Source organism: Rhineura floridana, chromosome 4 (genome assembly GCF_030035675.1).
Source record: "Rhineura floridana isolate rRhiFlo1 chromosome 4, rRhiFlo1.hap2, whole genome shotgun sequence".
NCBI lineage: Eukaryota > Metazoa > Chordata > Lepidosauria > Squamata > Rhineuridae > Rhineura > Rhineura floridana.
The window spans coordinates 209,130,937-209,154,740 of record NC_084483.1 but is presented as its reverse complement, the minus strand read 5'-3'; the positions used below and the strand labels follow the sequence as shown (position 1 = coordinate 209,154,740).

At 44.6% G+C, this 23,804-nt stretch overlaps 1 protein-coding gene across 1 annotated transcript in view; it reads right to left on the bottom strand.

The window, feature by feature from the left end:
• The window catches only part of CIMIP2C (ciliary microtubule inner protein 2C), an 18,297-nt gene extending 8,726 nt beyond the window's left edge, over positions 1-9,571 (bottom strand). The window contains 3 exon segments of the mRNA XM_061626517.1: positions 7,513-7,592; positions 7,595-7,785; positions 9,398-9,571. Coding sequence (XP_061482501.1) covers positions 7,513-7,592; positions 7,595-7,785; positions 9,398-9,471 — 345 coding nt within the window. The 5' untranslated portion in view covers positions 9,472-9,571.
• Between the last annotated feature and the right edge of the window lie 14,233 nt (positions 9,572-23,804).

Here is a 23,804-nt window from a genome sequence, read left to right as displayed (position 1 = left end):
ATCTCCAGGGACAGCAAGGAAAGATCCCTGCCTGAAACCCTGGAAAGCCACTGCCAGTCAGTGTAGGCACTACTTAGCTACTGAGTCAATACTGAGTAAGGCACCTGTGATGTTCCTATATATTAGTGTATATATGGTAAGTGCTGGTTGTTTAAAGTATACATGGTAAGTAGTGAAAGAGGTGGGGGAGTGAATGGGCAATAGAATGCTTGATGATTGGCTGAATGTTTAAAATGGCTGACAGTATAAATGAAAGGATGACAGGTAAATCTGGGGGAATGTGAGGTGGTGAGTTGTGGAATCTGGGGGGAGAAGAGAAAGAGTGGATTGCTTGGTGGGGTTTAGAGAGTTGTTTACCAGGAGGGAGGTGGAGTTCGGATTAGTATTGAGTAAAACCACATGCTTATGTGCCTTAAGAAGAAATCTTGTTAATCTTGTTAGCTTTGTTATCTTTAATAAATACTTAATTTGGTTTACCAAAGGCCTGATCCTTGGCTGGGGTTTCACAGACCAGAAGGGAGGGTAAGGTAATGTCCAAGGCTGAAGGGGAACTGTAACAAATGGTGGCAGCGGTGAAGAGAATAACAATACCAGTATTCAGAGTCTCTGGGAATACTAGTATTGGGACGTTACTGGTGGTTGCCTAGCAGGGGGATCTGTTGAGATCTGTGCTAGAGCGGGGAGAGAAACCATAAGAGAGAGCGGTCCGGACTGGTGGAGTCCCTGGTGGTGCCTAGAGACAGGCAGTAACCACGAGCAGGTAGGAACCTGACAGGGAGAACCAGGGAAGGACGCATCACATGTGGTGTCAGTAGCGGTGGGATACGAACAACAGAGAATCCAGATACGAACCAAAGAGAGTCCCAAAGACACGTGGTGACAAAGGAGACTACGTCACAGGTGTTGGCTGTAGCAGTGAGATACGAATACTAGACAATCCCTAATAGTTGTGTGGCAAACAGAAATAACAAAACAAGATTACTTGTGAGAGTGACTGGCAAAGAGTGTGTGGCAAAGAGTGAGTGACCATGGCTGAATACATAAAAATGAAAAGAGAGGAGCTGGTGGAGAAGTGCATAACATTCAATTTACCTCATGAGGGTAAAGGGGTAGATGAATTGAGAGTAGCACTTATAGGATTTGCAACTGCCCAGCAAAAACAACCTGTCAGAGAAGAGACCCCAGAAGGATATTTAAGCAATCCCGCTTATATAGAGTACTTGAGAGAGAAGTTGAGGATGGAAGGTGCAGAGAAGGAAAAACAGAGGGAGTTGGAAATTGAGAGAATGAGATTGGGGTTTGAGGAGAGGGAGAAGCAACGAGCATTGGATGCTGAATTACAAGTAGAAAAGTTAAAATTTGATAGAGAGAAATTTCACTCTGAGGAGACAAGGAAAGACAGAGATGGAGCAAAAATAAAAATTACTCCAAAGGACTTTGCTGTCTATGAGCCTGGTCAAGATCCTCAAATTTACCTCAGCACCTTTGAAAAAGCAGCTCAGTTGTGGGGGCTACCTGAAGATAAATACATGCAGTATTTATCAAACCTGATTAAAGGGGAATTGGCTGAGGTATACCAATATTTCCCCTCAGACAAGCCCCTCACCTATGCTGAATTCAAAGAAGCAGTGTTTAAAAGATTCAGACTGGGGCCTGATTATTTTAGAAAGCTTTTCAGAAATTGCCAGATACAGACAGGGAGGTCTTTTGTGGAACTGGGAGCAAAGTTGATGGATATATTTGGAAAGTGGATGAGTAGTGCCAAAGCTCAGTCAGTGGAAGAGGTGAAAAGCCTCATGATACTGGATCAATTATACCATCAGTTACCACGAGAAATAAGGCTCCTGGTCAAAGACCGTTCCCCTACATCTGTGCAGGAGGCCGCAGAGATGGCGGATCACTTTGCCTCCAATAGAACTGGCTGGGTGGGGAAAACATCAAGAGAGTTTAAACCCAGACCATATAGTGCTGGCAGAAGGGATGTGGTACCACAGCGAGTGAGTCCTCCATTAAAATCTGAAGGGCACAGGACACCCCAGAGTGGATCTGTGTACCCTAAAAGTGAGGAGAAATTATGCTACAAATGTGGTAGACCAGGGCACCTATGTTTTCAATGTGAGGTTGCCAACCCCAGTAGTAATCCTGCTCAGACAAGGGCAGTGAAAACAGAGCCCAAGGCTTTAGAAACAGCGAAAAAGGTTCAGTTTTGCCAGATAAACTGGACAGAAGTAACAGACCTTGATTCAAGTCTGAGAGAGGAAGTGAGTGTACAAGGGGAAAATTATTGGGCATTGCTTGATACTGGTGCCGCTCAGACATTACTGAGGCCAGATTTAATAAAATCTGAGGTAATATTACCTCAGGAAACTGTGACTATCCAAGGAGTGAGAGGTCAACCAGAAAGTTTGCCTGTGGCCCTAGTGAAAATGGAATGGAGAGGCCGAAAGGGCCAATATAAAGTTGGTATTAATGCCCAGCAACAAGAACCAGTAATACTGGGAAGAGATGTTATGGGGGCACAGGGGAAAATATATGTAGTGACCAGACAGCAAATTGGCAGAGAAAAAGAAGCCATATTAAGGGGGGCTGAAACAAACAGGGTGGAATCTGTTAACCAGCCTCAGGTCACCATAGCAACCACTAGCAGGCCTGCTGAAGAAGACAAACTGTATCAAGTGGTCTCTGGGGAAGAAGCAGAGCAATTCAGGGAAGAGCTGCATAAAGATATCAGTTTGAAGCAGGTAAAGGAACAAGCCCTGACCCAACAGATTCCTTTCACTGACAAACTGAGGAATCAAGTTGTGTGTGAGAATGGGATTTTATATAGACTGTGGATGCCCGCTGAGAGAAAGCATGAATGTGAACCAGTGAAGCAATTGATAGTACCTAGCAAATACAGAACCAGATTGCTAGAGGTAGCCCACGATGTCCCATGTGCAGGACATCTGGGAATAAAAAAGACCAAGAGGAGATTGGCTGCACATTATTATTGGCCAAATATCTCCAAGGATGTAAAACAACATTGTCTATCTTGTGGAATATGCCAAAAGGTGGGAAAGAGTGGAGTAAAGACCAAGGCACCCTTAAAGCCCCTTCCTATAATTGGACAACCCTTTTATAGAGTGGGAATAGATTTGGTGGGCCCTTTTTCCAAACCCACAAGGCATGGCAAGAAATATCTAGTGGTGGTGGTGGATTTTGCCACCAGGTACCCAGACGCAGAAGCACTGAGAACTGTAGAAGCCCCTGTAGTGGCAGAGGCTTTATTAAAAATCTTTATGAGGCTGGGTTTCCCTCATGAAGTGCTGACAGATCAAGGCAGTGTATTCATGGGAGAAGTGATGCAATGTATGTGGAAATGTTGTGGTCTAAAACATCTAAAGACCACTACTTACCATCCCGCCACTAATGGGTTAACAGAGAGATTCAATGGCGTTTTGAAGGGCTATGTTCAGAAGCTATGTTCAAGATCACCCACAAGACTGGGATGAACGTTTGGGATGCTTCTTATTTGCGTATAGAGAAGTCCCTCAAGAGTCAACAGGCTTCTCACCCTTTGAACTCATGTTCACTAGAAAAGTGAGGGGACCTTTGGAACTATTAAAAAATTCATGGGAAGGAACCCTGGGAGAGTACAAAACATCTGTAGTAGATTTTGTATTGGAATTCCGCAATAAATTAACATCAATGATGGAGGTGGTGGAAAAGAATTTGAGTCAAGCACAGGAGAAGCAAAGTTACTGGTATGACAGAACAGCCAGAGAACGTGTGTATGATGTGGGAGATATGGTTATGGCGTTCATACCCAGGAAACATGACAAATTACAGGCTAACTGGGAAGGACCATATACCATCAGAGAAAGGCTTGACACAGTGACGTATGTAATCACCACAGACCAATTAAACAAAAGCAAAGTGGTTCATGTAAATATGTTAAAGCCTTACCATACCAGGGATGCAAAGGTGTTGCAAGTTACCTTATTCCCTGAGGGAAGTGGGCCTGAACTTCCAGATTTGGTACAGGAAAGCAAAGACAAAGGAGGGGTAGATCAAGTGGAATGGTCAGAGGAGGTAGAGGAGGAAGTAAAAGAAGAGATTCTGAGAGTTTTGAAAACCTATAGGAATCTCTTCAGCAACAAACCTGGCCGAACCAGTATAGTTATACATTCCATTGATACTGGAGATCATGCCCCAATCAGATCTGTTCCGTACCGTGCGAATGGGAAAGTTTTGAATGAGATCAAAAAGGAGGTGGAAGATATGCTGGAATTAGGAGTGATCAGGGAATCCATCAGTCCCTGGGCCTCAAGTATTGTCCTGGTTCCGAAAAAAGATGGAACGACCAGGTTTTGCATTGATTATCGGCTAATCAATAAAATTACTGTCCCAGATGCGTATCCTATGCCTAGGGTAGATGCAATGTTAGAGTTATTGGGGTCAGCAACCATTATCTCTACACTAGATCTCTGTAAAGGATTTTGGCAAATGGAACTAGACGAGCAATCCAGAGCCAAAACTGCCTTCAGTACACCAGATGGGTTATATGAGTTTGTGACCTTACCCATGGGACTAAGGAACTCACCAAGTTCATTTCAGAGGCTAATCAATACTGTGTTGCGAGGCATGTCAGATTTTGCAGTGGCCTATATCGATGACGTGGCCATTTTTAGCAAGTCGGTGCCTGAGCATGTCCAACATCTGACAACAGTATTGGAGGCCTTAAGAAAAGCAGGCCTCACAATAAAAGCTAAGAAATGCCAGTTTGGACTAAAGGAAGTAATCTATTTAGGACATAAGGTGGGGAGTGGGAAAATCACCCCCTTATGGAGCAAGGTGGAGGCAATACAAGCGTGGCCGATCCCCTTAACCAAAAAACAAGTAAGGGCATTTTAGGAAGTTTGTGAGAAATTTTGGGGAAATAGCAACCCCCTTGCATGAATTGACCAAGAAGTGTTCTGAGCGTGTGGTATGGACGGATGAATGTCAAGAAGGCTTTGACCTGTTGAAGCAAGCCTTGTGCCAAGGACCCATATTAATAGCACCAGACTATGAGCAACCATTCATCGTGGCTACAGATGCGTCAGACCTCGCGCTGGGAGTCGTCTTGCTACAGGAGAGAGAAGGCACCAGACATCCAGTGGCGTACCTGAGTCGCAAGCTGACGCCGGGGAGGGAGAAAAACTATTCGTCGGTCCAGAAGGAGTGCCTAGCGGTCGTGTGGGGACTGAACAAGTTGCGCCCATACGTGTGGGGACGAAGATTCACAGTGACTACGGATCATCGGGCCTTGTTATGGTTGCAGACTATGAAAAACCATAACACTATGCTGCAGAGGTGGTCTTGGGCCCTACAGGACTATCAAGTGGACTTCCAGTTCATAAAAGGCAAGGACAATGTACTGGCTGATGGACTTTCCAGGCAAGTGGCTGGGACTGCAGTGACGTCACCAGACAGAGGAACAAAGAAAGACATTTTCCCCATAGAGACTTTTATTTGTTAACGCGACGTATAAATCCTGCAACAGGAATAATACTCTGCAGTTGTTTAAGGGGGGGGAAATGTGATGTTCCTAAATATTAGTGTATATATGGTAAGTGCTGGTTGTTTAGAGTATACATGGTAAGTAGTGAAAGAGGAGGGGGAGTGAATGGGCAATAGAATGCTTGATGATTGGCTGAATGTTTAAACTGGCTGACAGTATAAATGAAAGGATGACAGGTAAATCTGGGGGAATGTGAGGTGGTAAATTGTGGAATCTGGGGAGGAGAAGAGAAAGAGTGGATTGCTTGGTGGGGTTTAGAGAGTTGTTTACCAGGAGGGAGGTGGAGTTTGGATTAGTATTGAGTAAAACCATATGCTTATGTGCCTTAAGAAGAAAATCATGTTAATCTTGTTAGCTTTGTTATCTGTAATAAATACTTAATTTGGTTTACCAAAGGCCTGATCCTTGGCTGGGGTTTCACAGACCGGAAGGGAGGGTAAGGTAATGACCAAGCTGAAGGGGAACTGTAACAAATGGTGGCAGCGGTGAAGAGAATAACAATACCAGTATTCAGAGTCTCTGGGAATACTAGTATTGGGACGTTACTGGTGGTTGCCTAGCAGGGGGATCTGTTGAGATCTGTGCTGGAGCGGGGAGAGAAACCATAAGAGAGAGCGGTCCGGACTGGTGGAGTCCCTAGTGGTGCCTAGAGACAGGCAGTAACCACGAGCAGGTAGGAACCTGACAGGGAGAGCCAGGGAAGGACGAGGCAGTCCTCCCCAACATGGAGCCCTTCCGTTGTCTGGGACTGCAACTGACATCACCTCTGACCACTGGCCATGCTGGCTGGGGCTGATGGGAGTCATAGTCCAGAGCATCTGGAGGGCACGAGGTTCGTGAAGGTCTAAGGGTTCAGCTTAGCCTTCTCCCTCACACGACAGCTTTGTGAGGACCAGTGTGGTGTAGTGGTTAGGTTAAGAGTACCAGCCCTTGGACTAGAGAGACCAGGTTCTAATCCCTGGTGGACTATGCTGGCCATGGCAACCCTGGGCCAGTTGCTCCCTCTCAGCTAAGCTAATATATAATATAAAGAGTTGTTGTGAGGATAACATGAAGGAGGAGAATCATATAAGCCTGACTGAGCTCCTTGGAGGAAGGGTGGAATAATATGTTGTTGTTATGTGCCTTCAAGTCGATTTTGACTTACGGCAACCCTATGAATCAGTGACCTCCAATAGCATCTGTCATAAACCGTCCAGTTCAGATCTTGTAAGTTCAGGTCTGTGGCTTCCTTTAGGGAATCAATCCATCTCTTGTTTGGCCTTCCTCTTTTTCTACTCCCTTCTGTTTTTCCCAGCATTATTATCTTTTCTAATGAATCCTGTCTTCTCATGATGTGTCCAAAGTATGATAACCTCAGTTTCATCATTTTAGCTTCTAGTGACAGTTCTGGTTTAATTTGTTCTCACACCCAATTATTTGTCTTTTTTGCAGTCCATGGTATGCGCAAAGCTCTCCCCCAACACCACCTTTCAAATGTGCTGATTTTTCTCTCATCAGCTTTTTTCACTGTCCAACATTCACATCCATACATAGAGATCGGGAATACCATGGTCTGAATGATCCTGACTTTAGTGTTCAGTGATACATCTTTGCATTTTAGGACCTTTTCTAGTTCTCTCATAGCTGCCCTCCCCAGTCCTAGCCTTCTTCTGATTTCTTGACTATTGTCTCCAGTTAATGACTGTGCCGGGGTATTGATAATCCTTGACAAGTTCAATATCCTTGGGCATGATAATATAGGAAGCAATAAATATGTATTCTCCCCCCCGCCCCAACACACACACACGGAATCTGAAGCGATGCCATCCAGAAGAACAAGCCTTGCCACTTGATCCTGTTAACTGTAATTGTTGGTTAAAAGCTGGGCATCTCTTAAAACATGTTTTGAACCCACTGGTAATTCCCATGAAGGATAAATGACCACATGGGTGACGGTGGGTCCAGACGCCAGGCACAGCTTGTCTTACCTTGTAGAACTCCTTCAGTTCCTCTGAGCGGTTGATATCCAAATTGTAGCGAGAGTAGTTGGGGGTGTGGAGCCACCGGTCCAGCCCCTGGCCCTGGCTCCAAGCACCAGGCCTGGGTCAGGTGAGAAGAGGGTAGGGAACTGGCCCCCTTTGCTGTAGGGGCTGCAGCTGCTCTCCATGGTGGCTCTGCGGAAATCTTGGAAGTAGTTCATGGTAGTGTTTCCGTAGGTGTCACCAAAGGAAAATGCCACATTGGGGACATGTCCGCGATACCTGGGGGGGGGGGAAGGAGGGAGATGAGCAGAACGTGGAAAGAAGACACCAAAGAATTTCCATTATTATTACTTTTTTAATCACTTCAATTGATTCACTAGAAAAGACAATCATGCTGGGAAAAACAGAAGGGAGTAGAAAAAGAGGAAGGCCAAAGAAGAGATGGATTGATTCCATAAAGGAAGCCACAGACCTCAACTTACAAGATCTGAACTGGACGGTTTATGACAGATGCTATTGGAGGTCGCTGAATCACAGGGTTGCCATAAGTCAAAATCAACTTGAAGGCACATAACAACAACAACAAAATCACTTCAATAACTCTCCTAATATGCGCAGTGCTTTGCAATCATCGCCACAACCACAAACGATTATTATGCTAATTTTGCAGATGCAGAATTGAGGCAAAGGACAGCTTCTGATGTGACTTTTGATCAATGCCACAGTGAGTGCTCCTATGCATGGGGAAGGCATCTCCCTCTCCAGTGAAGAGGCGGGGAAGGGGCGAGTGAAGAATGGCGGTGCACTAGAAGGCAATTGTTGCTGATATTCCAAATTCTCAAAGTGCTTGAAAGCTATTCTGCAAACCAACCCAACCCAGAAGAACGAAACTCTGCTGTCCATTATCACACATTTCTGATACTCTCCTTCTCCTTCTCTCCTCCCTTATTCAGTCTCATTTCGGGACTTTCTAGATGATTTTTGGAACTGTGTTCTATTGTTTTCCACTTTGGGGTGTTTTGTTTTGTAAAATTTATTTGTTGCTTTAAACATTTTATAAGCCATCTCTGCTCCCCCCCAAATATATATATATTTAAAAAACACTTTTGTATACAGTCCTGGAATCTTTTCATGAGGGATACTTAGGAAATATTTTAAATAAATGCATAACGAGGTGATCAAAGGGGGTATCGTATAGCATCCTGAGAAGCTTGGCCCCAGGGTGTATGTGGATCACATAGGATTTTTAAAAAATTGTTTCAAATTTTTTAAACTGTGTTTTAAATTGTTTTTAAAAGATGTGTTTTAAATTTGTATGTTTGTTTTTGATGTTTTTAGTTGCTGTAAACCGCCCAGAGAGTTTCAGCTATGGGGCGGTATACAAATACAATCAATCAATCAATCAATCAATCAGAGGGATCCTTCCTGACCTCTTGGCAAAGGGGATGGTGATCCTGGGGTGTGACAGATGTTTCCAGGGTGACGTCAGGCGGGTAAAGAGTGCGCGTGCCTGCGCGTGCGCAGAACACACAAGGTTTCCTATATTTTTATTTCCGAAATTTCTGCTTTCGGTTTTATTTATTTATTTACTTGTTTTTCCAAAATCCCATCGTCTTGGTCTAAGCGCCTTTTCCTTTTTGACCGGGAGCGGCCGTTTTATTTCTTTAAAAGAACAAATGCAAGGGCAAGACAGAGTGCCTCTGACCATATGCAGAGAGCCCCACTTTTTCTTTCTATTTGGAAAAAGCACTTTCCACCTTCCAAAGCAGGGCAATGATCAATCACGCGTTCCTTTCCCCCCACTCTGCCCTGGCGCTTTCCCGGCCGCCCGCGGCTCGCTCTCTCCCTGTCCGCCCCTCCTCAGTCCCGAAAGAGCGCCCCGCCGACCCACCCAGGCATGAGCCCCGGCGGCACGTAGACCGCGTTGTTCTGGGTTAGGAGGGTCCCGGCGCTGCGCGAGGCCATGGCTGCGCTACTCCTTCGGCGGCGAGTGAGGCAGGCGGGCGGGCTATCCAAGCGAGGGCGAGGCCTGCGGCCGGCCCAGTAGGCCGCGGTGGTCACAAACCCGTCGCCATGGCGACGAGGCAGGCCGCGATGGGAGGGGCGCAGTGAGCCGCACAGGCGCAGAAAGCACGTGCAGCCCCATTCTAGGCGTGTTTTACTCGGGAGTGAGGCCCTTTACGCTCAATAGGTCTTGCTCCCAGGTAAAGCGTGCCTGGGATGATGCCCCCTTGCAGGGCAAGCCTGGTTACTCAGGTGGAGGTCGCCGTGAGCTCCGTGGGGCTCAAGTGTCCTCCCCCTCAAGGATTTTTTTCTCTGCGTATCTCCCCCCCATCCCAAGACCTCACTGATTTTAGCAAAGATATATAAATAAAATAAAATAAAATGGTCACAGTGCTGGGGGGCATAGTTAAACTATGGAACTTGCTCCCAGAGGAGGCAGCAATGGCCACAAACCTAGGAGGGCTTTAAAAGAGAACTAGGCCATGCATGGAGGATGAGGCTGCCCAGGGCTACTAGCCACGGTGGCTATGCGCTGTCTTCCACGGTCAGAGGCAGTATGCTCCTGAACACTATTTGCTGTTAATCTCGGGGGGGAGAGTGCTCTTGCGCTCAGGTCCTGCTTAGGGTTGCCAGGGTCAGGGCCTGAGACTGATGCTGTATCTTTAGGAGAAGAGAAAGTCAGCTAAGTGCAGGTTTTCTTGCAACACCGTAATGGGAAAAACGACAAGGTGGAATTCCCCCTGCACCACTTTTAAAGATACAGAAGACCTCTTGGTTGCCAGGCCCAGCCTAGTCCAAGAGGTCTTTTGTATCTTTAAAAGTTGTGCAGGGGGAAGGGGGAATTCCACCTTGTGGTTTTTCCCATCGCAAGAACACCTGCACTTGGCTGACTTTCTCTTCTAAAGATACAGGACCAGTCTCAGGCCATGAACCTGGTAACCCTAGTCCTGCTTGCTTATGGCCTTCCCATTGGTGTTAAACAGCTGAAAGTGCAAAAATGACATACGATATAGCATGGTCAGGCAGAAGCAAAAACAGGAACAATGGATAGGTTTTAAACAGGATCTGCTGATAGTATGTGCAATTAAGAGTAGTTTTGCACATGCCCATTTGTAATATGCCTGTGGTTTTAGGAATGTGCATTCATTTTAAGACAGGCAGACAAAAAGAATATGCAGTTGTAATAAATGAGCCATTGATGGTGTGTATCTGCACAGCCACCAGAGAGCATAATTTAGTAGCCCCCTTTGAATGACAATTTGCTGTTGTCACTCACCAGAGAAGGACCAATTCAATTAACATCATTCTTAAAGCAGCCAAGGCTCACAATCGTCTCATAGTAAGTTCCCAGAATGTCGCAGTCCTGAATGTTGGTACATGTAGACATTTTACTAGTAGTAGTAGCAGTACTTCTTAATCCAGCCCTTCCTCCTAAAGGAGCCCAATGCAGAAAACAACCAAGCAGTAAAACAATACAACTAAAATAAAAGCATATCTAAAAACATGTAAAAATGTTTAAAATATCTAAAGACATTAAAGGACATCTGAAAACGTCTTGAAAACAGCGATGGCAAAATCTTTTCAATTGGGCTGTCAGGAAAGGGTCCTGTGATCATGACCACCGCACACCCCAAATCACAACTCAACCTACATGTTTTGCACCAGCTTTCCAGAACTGGGATGGACATGGCATTGAAAGACATGGGGTGAGCTGTGGCCCACTGATTTAATACGTTTTTATACTTAACATTTTAGGATTGTGTCTGTCATGTCCATGTGTTTAACTATGTTTAGTTATTTTGTTATATTGTTTCCATGTGTTTGATATATGTTTTTAATTGTATACCGGATGTTTTTATGCTGTAAACTGCCCAGAGAGCTTCGGCTATTGGGCGGTACAGAAATATAATAAATAAATAAATAAATGTACAGTGAAGCAATTGTATGACCCCCTCAACTTTCACCTAAGCTGACCCAGATATGCTCAAGACCAGGATTCCTGACCTAGTAAATGGTTGTGTGGATTGATCCTTAAGGAGGGTGGCTGTGTGAAAAGAGTTTGAGAATCCTGTGTTTGCTTGCCATTTGTCACTCTGTGACTATGAAGGCAATCCTGCCTGGTGCTCTAAGGGGGGAAAATAATGACTCTCTTGGTGCTGGGCCAGTCTGGCTTGCTCGTCTAATGAGGAGAAAAGGGCCACTTGTAGGCTGGGTAATTGGGCAATGTGGATAGCAAGGCCTGCAAACACTCACTAAAGCAGGTGGAGGGAGACCATCCCAAACATTCTCTTCTGGATGGACCAAATCAATCAAAGGCAGCTGAATCTATACTTTCAAACGAAAGGGCTTGTGTATTACATTCTCTTCCCTTTGCAAGCTCATGCCACAAAAAGCCAATTCACTATCAAGGAGCTACACAACTCTGTGTATCGTTATCACCCTTTTATCATAAAAATGATCCCCAGCTGTTTTCTACTAGCACATTTCTGGCAAATTACCTCGCCAAGGCTACTGAGGAAACAGCTTTGAGCTCTGTGCTAAGGTGACACATGACATATCAAGGAGACACTTGGGTTTCAGACAAACTCACATCCGCCAGCTTTCCAGCAACTCAGAAGGAATTTGGTGGAAGCCAATGCCTTGGAAACACCACAACTCGGCTGTTAAAGTGAAAGGCTGCGAGTAGGTGGATGGATCCCTTTGCAATGGCAGTGACAGCTACTATGCAAGAATTTCCTTGCAACTGTGAGAAAGCAAAAAGAGGGGCCTACATTCTGATTTTCCCAAGCTGGAGTGGTGAAATATGCCTTATATGTCAGATCTCTTAAGGCTCCACAGAATCTGTCTGTAGCTGTAAGACAAGTTTGGGGAAGCTTTGGCGCTCCAAATGTTGCTGAACTTCAACTCCCATCAGCTCCAGCAAGCATGGCCCATAACCAAAGATGATGGGAGTTGCAGTTCAGCAACATCTGGAGGGCCAAAGGCTTTTACCTGCTGTAAGGTGTCCAAAAACTGTAGCGTACTGTCCTAACATCAGAGAATGGAGATGTGCAACATTCGGAAGAAAGTTCAATGATTTCCAGTAAGTTGCTAATTTCTAATAACTCTGGGACAAACTAGCCATTACCCTAAATGAACAGCTCTTACTAGTTCCCACCGTATTAACGGTGTCCTCTGATATCATGACTTGCCCTCTTCCCTGGCCCACCTCTCCAGCAGGAGGTAGCAATGTGGAGTGAGTTATATCAGCAAGCTTTTGTTGCTATGTGCCTTCAAGTCGATTGCAACTTATGGTGACCCTATGAATCAGCGACCCCCAAGAGCATCTGTCACGAACCACCCTGTTCAGATCTTGTAAGTTCAGGTCTGTGGCTTCCTTTATGGAATCAATCCATCTCTTATTTGGCCTTCCTCTTTTTCTACTCCCTTCTCTTTTTCCCAGCATTATTGTCTTTTCTAGTGAATCATGTTTTCTCATGATGTGTCCAAAGTATGATAACCTCAGTTTCATCATTTTAGCTTCTAGTGACAGTTCTGGTTTAATTTGTTCTAACACCCAATTATTTGTCTTTTTCAGAGTCCATGGTACGTGCAAAGCTCTCCTCGAACACCACATTTCAAATGAGTTGATTTTTCTCTTATCCGCTTTTTTAACTGTCCAACTTTCACATCCATACATAGAGATCGGGAATACCACGATCTGAATGATCCTGACTCTGGTGTTCAGTGATACATCTTTGCATTTGAGGACCTTTTCTAGTTGTCCCACAGCTGCCCTCCCCAGTCCTAGCCTTCTGATTTCTTGACTGTTGTCTCCATTTGGGTTAATGACTGTGCCAAGGTATTGAATCCTTGACAAGTTCAATGTCCTCCTTGTCAACTTTAAAATTACATAAATCTTCTGTTGTCATTACTTTAGTCTTCTTGATGTTCAGCTGTAGTCCTGCTTTTGTGCTGTCCTCTTTAACTTTCATCAGCTTTCGTTTCAAATCATTACTGGTTTTTGCTAAGAGTATGGTATCGTCTGCATATGTTAAATCTCCCTCCAATTTTCACATCTCCTTCATCTTGCTTTCCGTATGATATGTTCTGCGTATAGATTGAACAAATAGGGTGATAAAATACACCCCTGTCTCACACCCTTTCCGATCAGCAAGCTAACTTTGTTATTTAATTAATTAGAATATTTCCATCCTGCCCTTCTACCCTACAGAACGGCACTCAGAGTCAGGGCAGCTCACAATGAAATTATACACAGTAAAAACAAAAACATTAAAATAGATAAAATTACATAAAATACAATTAGCCATTCAACGGGAGTGCTATTAAAAGGGGACTAAAGAGGTCAAACTAAAAGGAGTGTGGGGGGAATAAAATCAGTTTCAGACTATACTCTCAGTCTTTGTAGGATTACCACTAATCACTAAAATTGCTTTTAAATTTTTTTTTTAACAATATGTTTTTAACCCTTTTTAAAGGATGTTTTTAAAGGTTTTTTTTTTTAAAAAGGTGTTTTTAACGTTGTTTTGTTTTAATTTAAGTTCTGTTTTTGTGATGTTTTGAAGTGTTTTTGGCGCTTGTGTTTGCTGCCCTGGGCTCCTGCTGGGAGGAAGGGCAGGATATAAATCAAATAATTAATAAATAGATAAATAAATAAATAAATCAGAGAGATGTTTTTGGGTACCATTGCTCTGAGTGTCTCTACATGTGACTTTTGGGGTGGAATTGCTCCCTTTTTATGGGGTACCGGCATGCTACTGTCATCTGATCATTGCCATCCTGTGTGTTTCCTGTGATTCTTTTGAATTCTTTCCGATGGTGCAGTGGCTAATAGCTTTGAGCAATAAAGGTTTATTCATTCATTCTCCGACCACTAAAAGTCTGCCACTCCCTTGTAGACCCTCCCCCCAAAGATCAGAAGAGTTGTTCAGACTTAGAAGTGTAGATACCTTTGGGACATCTCTTTTGTCTTTTTCAAAGGATGGGGTTTTGATGTGGTCAGTGATATTTGGGCAAACTAAACCTATTGTAGCTCAGCACACATTAATTATAAGATTTGGGGGGGCATTTTATGACCCAGTTTTTTTAAAAAAAATCAGTTATTTTAATTATCACTAAAATACTGTTTAATGAATGAGAGGTATAGCACCTCTCTGCTATAGCATTATTGAAGTATAGTGCAGTGCACTTGGAATGAACTAGTTCTTTTTAACAAAGTTCACTGAATTAGTTCAAAAATCTCTGAACTATATCTGAAAGTGTTTTGCATAATGCTGAGGGAACTGAATGTGAATTAAGTTCATTTTAGGATAAAACTTTGCTGGCTGGGGCTGATAGGAACTGTCGTCCAAAACATCTGGAGGACCAGTAGTGTGTTGGTGTATGTGCGTTGTTGCGTGAAACAGCATACATTACGTTGGAGTTAAGTTGAGCAAGAAACTTCTTCAGAGCATTAGAGCATGTTAAGAGTCTTTATTAAGACATTATGGCTTAAGGCTTTAGGATCCCCCCCTCAGGAGAAAAGTTCTTAGTTCAAAGACAATACACAGAAGACCAGCCTCACAGTTCAGAGGCAATATTCAGAAGACACAACTTACAGATTCTGTTAGAACTTTCCCAGTCTATCAGATGGTTACCATAGCAACGGCCTTGGCAGCCCGTTCCCAGACTGGGCTAAGACATAACTCCCCCTAATTACAGTTTTGCAGACTTGATGGAAAACAGACTCAGTGACAGTGCGGTTCAATGGTCAACAATCCCCCTATTTTCCCATCATGTCTGTAATTTATTACAACAATAATAACAATACATTTCTCCAATACATCTTGCAATATATTTCAGTACAGTTCAAAATTATATCTCAGTACATTACAGTACATTTCAGAACATCTCTGTACATTTAGCTAGAACTTTATTCAATCAAATTTTGGCTCATTCCAAGCCTTGTCACCAGTTTACCAAATTTTTCCTCACACAAAGGCTTGGTCATTATGTCAGCCACCATGTTGTTAGTGTCACAAAATGTTAGGTTAATGAATCCCTGCTGCACACAATCCCTTACGTGAAAGTATCTGACACTTTTGGTATGAACTTCTGATCTCTCAGCCCCCCCATCTGTGCTTGTACTTGTCACAGCCTGCGCTGGAGATTCCATTTCCTCAGCCTTACGTTTAAATATTTGCGGTTGTGTGTCACTTGACCCTGTGAGAATGACTGTTTGCCTTTGATTCCAAGGCTTTTCTGCAACTTTAATGTTTCTGCTCAGAATTAACTGCTATATTTTTGGCATTCAAACAAAACCTTGTGGTGTTCTGGGCGCAAGCCTGCCTCTTCTTTTTCCTTGTGGAATGTGTACCCGGCTGCTTTACACTCTCTTAGGCATTAACCTGATTGCATTACATGAAGATTCCATGTGAGCAGTAAACACTGACTGTGTGCTTTTTACAGCTGTCTTTTTACAGCTCTGGCGGTCATTCCCTTTCCGCCCCATTAAACTCAAGACATCAGCACATTTCACACCCATGGTCATTCTAAACTGCCCCTGTGTCATGAATCCATGACAGACAACTTTGCCTCTTTTCTGCAGAAAACATTTTCCTCTTTCAAATGTGATACAATACCCAGAAGCCATCAGTTTTTGAACTGATAAAATATTATGAGCCAATTCTGGAACAAACAAACATTCTGACATTATCCTAAGTTTATTAAATCTCACCAGTTCACGGGCTTCCACGTTCTTACGCGATCCATCAGCAAGTAAAACAAAGTCTTTCACTTCTTCTGAAACGTAAAACAAACATCTGTCTTTAATTAATATATGGCTTGCTCTGCTGTCAAGAATCCAGTTAACAGGTGCTAAATCTTGAGAGTTCTGTTTACAAACAAAGTTCACACTTCCCTGCTTCAAGCCTCCGTCCCTGGAGTGTCGCTTGATTGCACAGTCTTTACGGAGATGCCCACGAGCCCCACAGGCAAAACAAGACTTCAGCCGCTGCTGCTCCCGCTTGTTTTCCTGTCTGCTTTCGACAGCCTGCTCTGGTTCGGCACATTTCTCCTCCTTGCTTCTGACAGCTTCCATCAGCTCGGCTCTCTGCGCCTTCTGCCTCCGCTGCCATTCCTGGGACAAATCCTGCAACGCGTCCCACATCTATTTAGCCGACGGCTCATCTCTCACACACATCAGTTGAGAATCCGATAGAGCCAAGATTATAAACGCCTGCGCCCTTTGGTCTCGACGCTTCCAGGCCGCGGTCAATACTGCCGGGGGTGGTTCATCTATAATGTCCCATAAATCCTCTGTTATCAGCAAAGCCCACATCCTCGGCTTCCAGCTGCCATAATTCTTTTCATTAAGCCGTTCCATCGGCAAGCCTCCCCCAGACAGGTTTACAGCCATGTTGCTCACCTCCGTCTGGTACAATCGATCAAGCTGCCCTCTCTGGAACTCCGTCTGCCGTTCAGACCAGCAACTTACTCCCGTGTAATGCGCTGTGGATCTGGGCCCATAACCCCTGTTGGCGTATGTGCGTTGTTGCGTGAAACAGCATACATTACGTTGGAGTTAAGTTGAGCAAGAAACTTCTTCAGAGCATTAGATCATGTAAAGAGTCTTTATTAAGACATTATGGCTTAAGGCTTTAGGATCCCCCCCTCAGGAGAAAAGTTCTTAGTTCAAAGACAATACACAGAAGACCAGCCTCACAGTTCAGAGGCAATATTCAGAAGACACAACTTACAGATTCTGTTAGAACTTTCCCAGTCTATCAGATGGTTACCATAGCAACGGCCTTAGCAGCCCGTTCCCAGACTGGGCTAAGACATAACTCCCCCTAATTACAATTTTGCAGACTTGATGGAAAACAAACTCAATGACAGTGCGGTTCAATGGTCAACATAGTGTAGTGGCAAATTCAGAAATGCAGGGTCCTTTCATAACAGTCACAGCCACACTGCCCCCCCTTTTTTGCTGCTGGATTAAGAATGAAATCCTGTAATGCCTTCTCCCACAATAACAGACATCCCTAGGAGCCAATCAGCATGAAAGGGGAGAGTGTTAACTGCTGAAAAGTGGCTGATTCACTTCATTTCTCTCCGATTGGCTTCATTCAGCAGGAAAGGACAAGGAAGCATGTTAGAAGACTCTTCTCAGTGGCTAACACACTCCCCATTCATGCTGACTGACTTGTCAATGCTGGAGACGTAGGGACCCTGCTGGCTCCCAAAAAAGTAAGGGGTCTAAAGCCCCCCTGAGACCCCAGATGACTATACTCCTGTGGAGGACACCAGGTTGGTGAAGGCTGCTCTAGGAGACACCAGTCTAGAAGTAACCTTTATCTATACATAAGAATTAAATAATCTGTCATTATGCACTGTTACATTCCCCATGGCCCAAAGATGAGCCCCATAAGTTCTGCAACCGAAGCTAAGAGGGTTTGACCTTAGAAGCTGCCTGGAGGGGAGACCTGGGAGCTGGATGATAGCTACTCTGTGTACTTTGGAACAAGAGTCAGGTATAAATAAACAAAAATAATTGCACTACTTTGACACAGGAAGTGGATTCCCATTGGTCTGCTCTCCATATAAATCATGGATCTGCTCTTTTCATGCCACTTCCAAAGACGTTGGAAAGCTGCTGGAAAACCTGATGCATCTAACCATTTGCTCATCTTTGTCATCATCAGCCCACTCTTCGTGATGGGTTCCAGCCTTTCTAGTGCATTGCTCACTTTGGAGAGTTGATTCACCAGCTCTCCCTTGATAAATCCCTACAATTTCTCTTTAAGCACATTCACACACATCAGGTCTCCTAGCCTCTCTCACTCTTCGCTTGTTTACTGAGCACTGATCCCGATTTGTTTCTACAAAGTTTGCAGAGAGGCTGGACTACGACGACGGCTCATTAAGCATTCATTCTGATCCCATGGTGGCTGGTGGCTCCATGTCTGGGGCAGTGGGATCCGCTCGGGTTTTAGTCTGAATTTGTAAGCACCTTGGACAGCTCCTTGAAAGTTTGGACTAAACCTGAAGAAATGGATTCCACTGCCCTGTTGACATAGAGCCCCCAGCCACCGCTGTTCTGACTTGTTTGTGGGGAGGTTATGCAATGTCTCTTAAAGCAATTGTCACCCCACACTTGCCAGCACACATTTTCCCATTGCCTTCCATACCACAAGAAGTCTCTTTCTTGAGGGGAAGTGAGCTTGTTGCAGAAGAGAGCCAAATCAACTTTAATTGTGAAATTTGCCGGAAAGACATTGAATCTCACCCACAAAACACACTGGGAGCACTCAGTCTCCCTCTTTTCTTTTCTCTCTCTTGTCAACTGTCATCTGCTCCCAGAATCCTCCCCTTCACCAGCTGAGCTGCTTACTCATTGGTCAACGTGAACATGCCAATGTAATCTTGTGGAGCCCCCTGTGATGTGTCCTTCCCTGGCTCTCCCTGTCAGGTTCCTACCTGCGCGTGGCTACTGCCTGTCACTAGGCACCACCAGGGACTCCACCAGTCTGGACCGCACTCTCTTATGGTTTACCTATCCGCTCTAGCACAGATCTCAACAGATCCCCCTGCTAGGCAACCACCAGTAACGACCCAATACTAGTATTCCCAGAGACTCTGAATACTGGTATTGTTATTCTCTTCACCGCTGCCACCATTTGTTACAGTTCCCCTTCAGCCTTGGTCATTACCTTACCCTCCCTTCCGGTCTGTGAAACCCCAGCCAAGGATCAGGCCTTTGGTAAACCAAATTAAGTATTTATTAAAGATAACAAAGCTAACAAGATTAACAAGATTTCTTCTTAAGGCACATAAGCATATGTTTTTACTCAATACTAATCCGAACTCCACCTCCCTCCTGGTAAACAACTCTCTAAACCCCACCAAGCAATCCACTCTTTCTCTTCTCCTCCCCGATTCCACTCTCACTCTTCCTTTTATACATTCAGCCATTTTAAACACTCAGCCAATCATCTCACATTCTACTGCCCATTCACTCCCCCTCCTCTTTCACTCCACTTACCATGTATCTTCTAAAACAACAACACTTACCATATATACATTAATATAGGAACATCACATTTTCCCCCCCTTAAACAACAGCAGAGTATTATTCCTGTTCCAGGATTTATACGTCGCGTTAACAAATAAAAGTCTCTATGGGGAAAATGTCTTTCTTTGTTCCTCTGTCTGGTCACGTCACTGCAGTCCCAGCCACTTGCCTGGAAAGTCCATCAGCCAGTACATTGTCCTTGCCTTTTATGAACTGGAAGTCCACTTGATAGTCCTGTAGGGCCCAGGACCACCTCTGCAGCATAGTGTTATGGTTTTTCATAGTCTGCAACCATAACAAGGCCCGATGATCCGTAGTCGCTGTGAATCTTCGTCCCCACACGTATGGGCACAACTTGTTCAGTCCCCACACGACCGCTAGGCACTCCTTCTGGACCGACGAATAGTTTTTCTCCCTCGGCGTCAGCTTGCGACTCAGGTATGCCACTGGATGTCTGGTGCCTTCTCTCTCCTGTAGCAAAACGACTCCCAGCACCAGGTCCGACGCATCTGTAGCCACGATGAATGGTTTCTCATAGTCTGGTGCTATTAATATGGGTCCTTGGCACAAGGCTTGCTTCAGTAGATCAAAAGCCTTCTGACATTCTTCCTCCATACCACACGCTCAGAACACTTCTTCTTTGTTAATTCATGCAAGGGGTTATTTCCCCAAAATTTCTCACAAACTTCCTATAAAATCCAGCCACACCCAGAAATGCCCTTACTTGTTTTTTGGTTAAGGGGATCGGCCACGCTTGTATTGCCTCCACCTTGCTCCATAAGGGGGTGATTTTCCCACTCCCCACCTTATGTCCTAAATAGATTACTTCCTTTAGTCCAAACTGGCATTTCTTAGCTTTTATTGTGAGGCCTGCTTTTCTTAAGGCCTCCAATACTGTTGTCAGGTGTTGGACATGCTCAGGCACCGACTTGCTAAAAATGGCCACGTCATCGATATAGGCCACTGCAAAATCTGACATGCCTCGCAACACAGTATTGATTAGCCTCTGAAATGAACTTGGTGAGTTCCTTAGTCCCATGGGTAAGGTCACAAACTCATATAACCCATCTGGTGTACTGAAGGCAGTTTTGGCTCTGGATTGCTCGTCTAGTTCCATTTGCCAAAATCCTTTACAGAGATCTAGTGTAGAGATAATGGTTGCTGCCCCCAATAACTCTAACATTGCGTCTACCCTAGGCATAGGATACGCATCTGGGACAGTAATTTTATTGATTAGCCGATAATCAATGCAAAACCTGGTCGTTCCATCTTTTTTCGGAACCAGGACAATACTTGAGGCCCAGGGACTGATGGATTCCCTGATCACTCCTAATTCCAGCATCTCTTCCACCTCCTTTTTGATCTCATTCAAAACTTTCCCATTCACACGGTACGGAACAGATCTGATTGGGGCATGATCTCCAGTATCAATGGAATGTATAACTATACTGGTTCGGCCAGGTTTGTTGCTAAAGAGATTCCTATATGTTTTCAAAACTCTCAGAATCTCCTCTTTTACTTCCTCCACCTCCTCTGACCATTCCACTTGATCTACCCCTCCTTTGTCTTTGCTTTCCTGTACCAAATCTGGAAGTTCAGGCCCACTTCCCTCAGGGAATAAGGTAACTTGCAACACCTTTGCATCCCTGGTATGGTAAGGCTTTAACATATTTACATGAACCACTTTGCTTTTGTTTAATTGGTCTGTGGTGATTACATACGTCACTGTGTCAAGCCTTTCTCTGATGGTATATGGTCCTTCCCAGTTAGCCTGTAATTTGTCATGTTTCCTGGGTATGAACGCCATAACCATATCTCCCACATCATACACACATTCTCTGGCTGTTCTGTCATACCAGTAACGTTGCTTCTGCTGAGCTTGACTCAAATTCTCTTTCACCACTTCCATCATTTGTTTCACTGGTTCACATTCACCCTTTCTCTCAGCAGGCATCCACAGTCTATATAAAATCCCATTCTCACACACAACTTGACTCCTCAGCTTGTCAGAGAAAGGAATCTGCTGGGTCAGAGCCTGTTCCTTTATTTGACTCAAACTGGTATCCTTATTCAATTCTTCTCTGAAATGCTCTGTCTCTTCCCCAGAGACCAGCTGATACAGTTTGTCTACTTCAGCAGGCCTGCTAGTGGTTGCTATGGTGACCTGAGGCTGGTTAACAGATTCCACCCTGTTTGTTTCAGCCCCCCCTTAATATGGCTTCTTTTTCTCTGCCAATTTGCTGTCTGGTCACTACATAGATCTTTCCCTGGGCGCCCATTACATCCCTTCCCAGTATTACTGGTTCTTGTTGCTGGGCATTAATACCAACTTTATATTGGCCCTTTCGGCCTCTCCATTCCATTTTCACTAGGGCCACAGGCAAACTTTCTGGTTGACCTCTCACTCCTTGGATAGTCACAGTTTCCTGAGGTAATATTACCTCAGATTTTATTAAATCTGGCCTCAGTAATGTCTGAGCGGCACCAGTATCAAGCAATGCCCAATAATTTTCCCCTTGTACACTCACTTCCTCTCTCAGACTTGAATCAAGGTCTGTTACTTCTGTCCAGTTTATCTGGCAAAACAACCTTTTTCGCTGTTTCTAAAGCCTTGGGCTCTGTTTTCACTGCCTTTGTTTGAGCAGGATTACTACTGGGGTTGGCAACCTCACATTGAAAACGTAGGTGCCCCAGTCTACCACATTTGTAGCATAATTTCTCCTCACTTTTAGGGTACACAGATCCACTCTGGGGTGTCCTGTGCCCTTCAGATTTTAATGGAGGACTCACTCACTGTGGTACCACATCCCTTCTGCCAGCACTATATGGTCTGGGTTTAAACTCTCTTGATGTTTTCCCCACCCAGCCAGTTCTATTGGAGGCGAAGTGATCTGCAATCTCTGCGGCCTCCTGCACAGATGTAGGGGAACGGTCTTTGACCAGGAGCCTTATTTCTGGTGGTAACTGATGGTATAATTGATCCAGTATCATGAGGCCTTTCACCTCTTCCACTGACTGAGCTTTGGCACTACTCATCCACTTTCCAAATATATCCATCAACTTTGCTCCCAGTTCCACAAAAGACCTCCCTGCTTGGATCTGACAGTTTCTGAATAGCTTTCTAAAATAATCAGGCCCCAGTCTGAATCTTTTAAACACTGCTTCTTTGAATTCAGCATAGGTGACGGGCCTGTCTGAGGGGAAATATTGGTATACCTCAGCCAATTCCCCTTTAATCAGGTTTGATAAATACTGCATGTATTTATCTTCAGGTAGCCCCCACAACTGAGCTGCTTTTTCAAAGGTGCTGAGGTAAATTTGAGGATCTTGACCAGGCTCATAGACAGCAAAGTCCTTTGGAGTAATTTTTATTTTTGCTCCATCTCTGTCTTTCCTTGTCTCCTCAGAGTGAAATTTCTCTCTATCAAATTTTAACTTTTCTACTTGTAATTCAGCATCCAATGCTCGTTGCTTCTCCCTCTCCTCAAACCCCAATCTCATTCTCTCAATTTCCAACTCCCTCTGTTTTTCCTTCTCTGCACCTTCCATCCTCAATCTCTCAGCTTCCAACTCCCTCTGTTTTTCCTTCTCTGCACCTTCCATCCTCAATCTCTCAGCTTCCAACTCCCTCTGCTTGTCTTTCCCATCAGCTTCCATCCTCAATCTCTCAGCTTCCATCTTCAACTTCTCTCTCAAGTACTCTATATAAGCGGGATTGCTTAAATATCCTTCTGGGGTCTCTTCTCTGACAGGTTGTTTTTGCTGGGCAGTTGCAAATCCTATAAGTGCTACCCTCAATTCATCTACCCCTTTACCCTCGTGAGGTAAATTGAGTGTTATACACTTCTCCACCAGCTCCTCTCTTTTCATTTTTATGTATTCAGCCATGGTGTTTGAGTTCACTCACTCTTTGCCACACACTCTTTGCCAGTCACTCTCACAAGTAATCTTGTTTTGTTATTTCTGTTTGCCACACCACTGTTCTGGATTCTCTAGTATTCGTATCTGGATTCTCTGTTGTTCGTATCCCACCGCTACTGCCACCACATGTGAGGCGTCCCTCCCTGGCTCTCCCTGTCAGGTTCCTACCTGCGCGTGGCTACTGCCTGTCACTAGGCACCACCAGGGACTCCACCAGTCTGGACCGCTCTCTCTTATGGTTTCTCTCCCCGCTCTAGCACAGATCTCAACAGATCCCCCTGCTAGGCAACCACCAGTAACGTCCCAATACTAGTATTCCCAG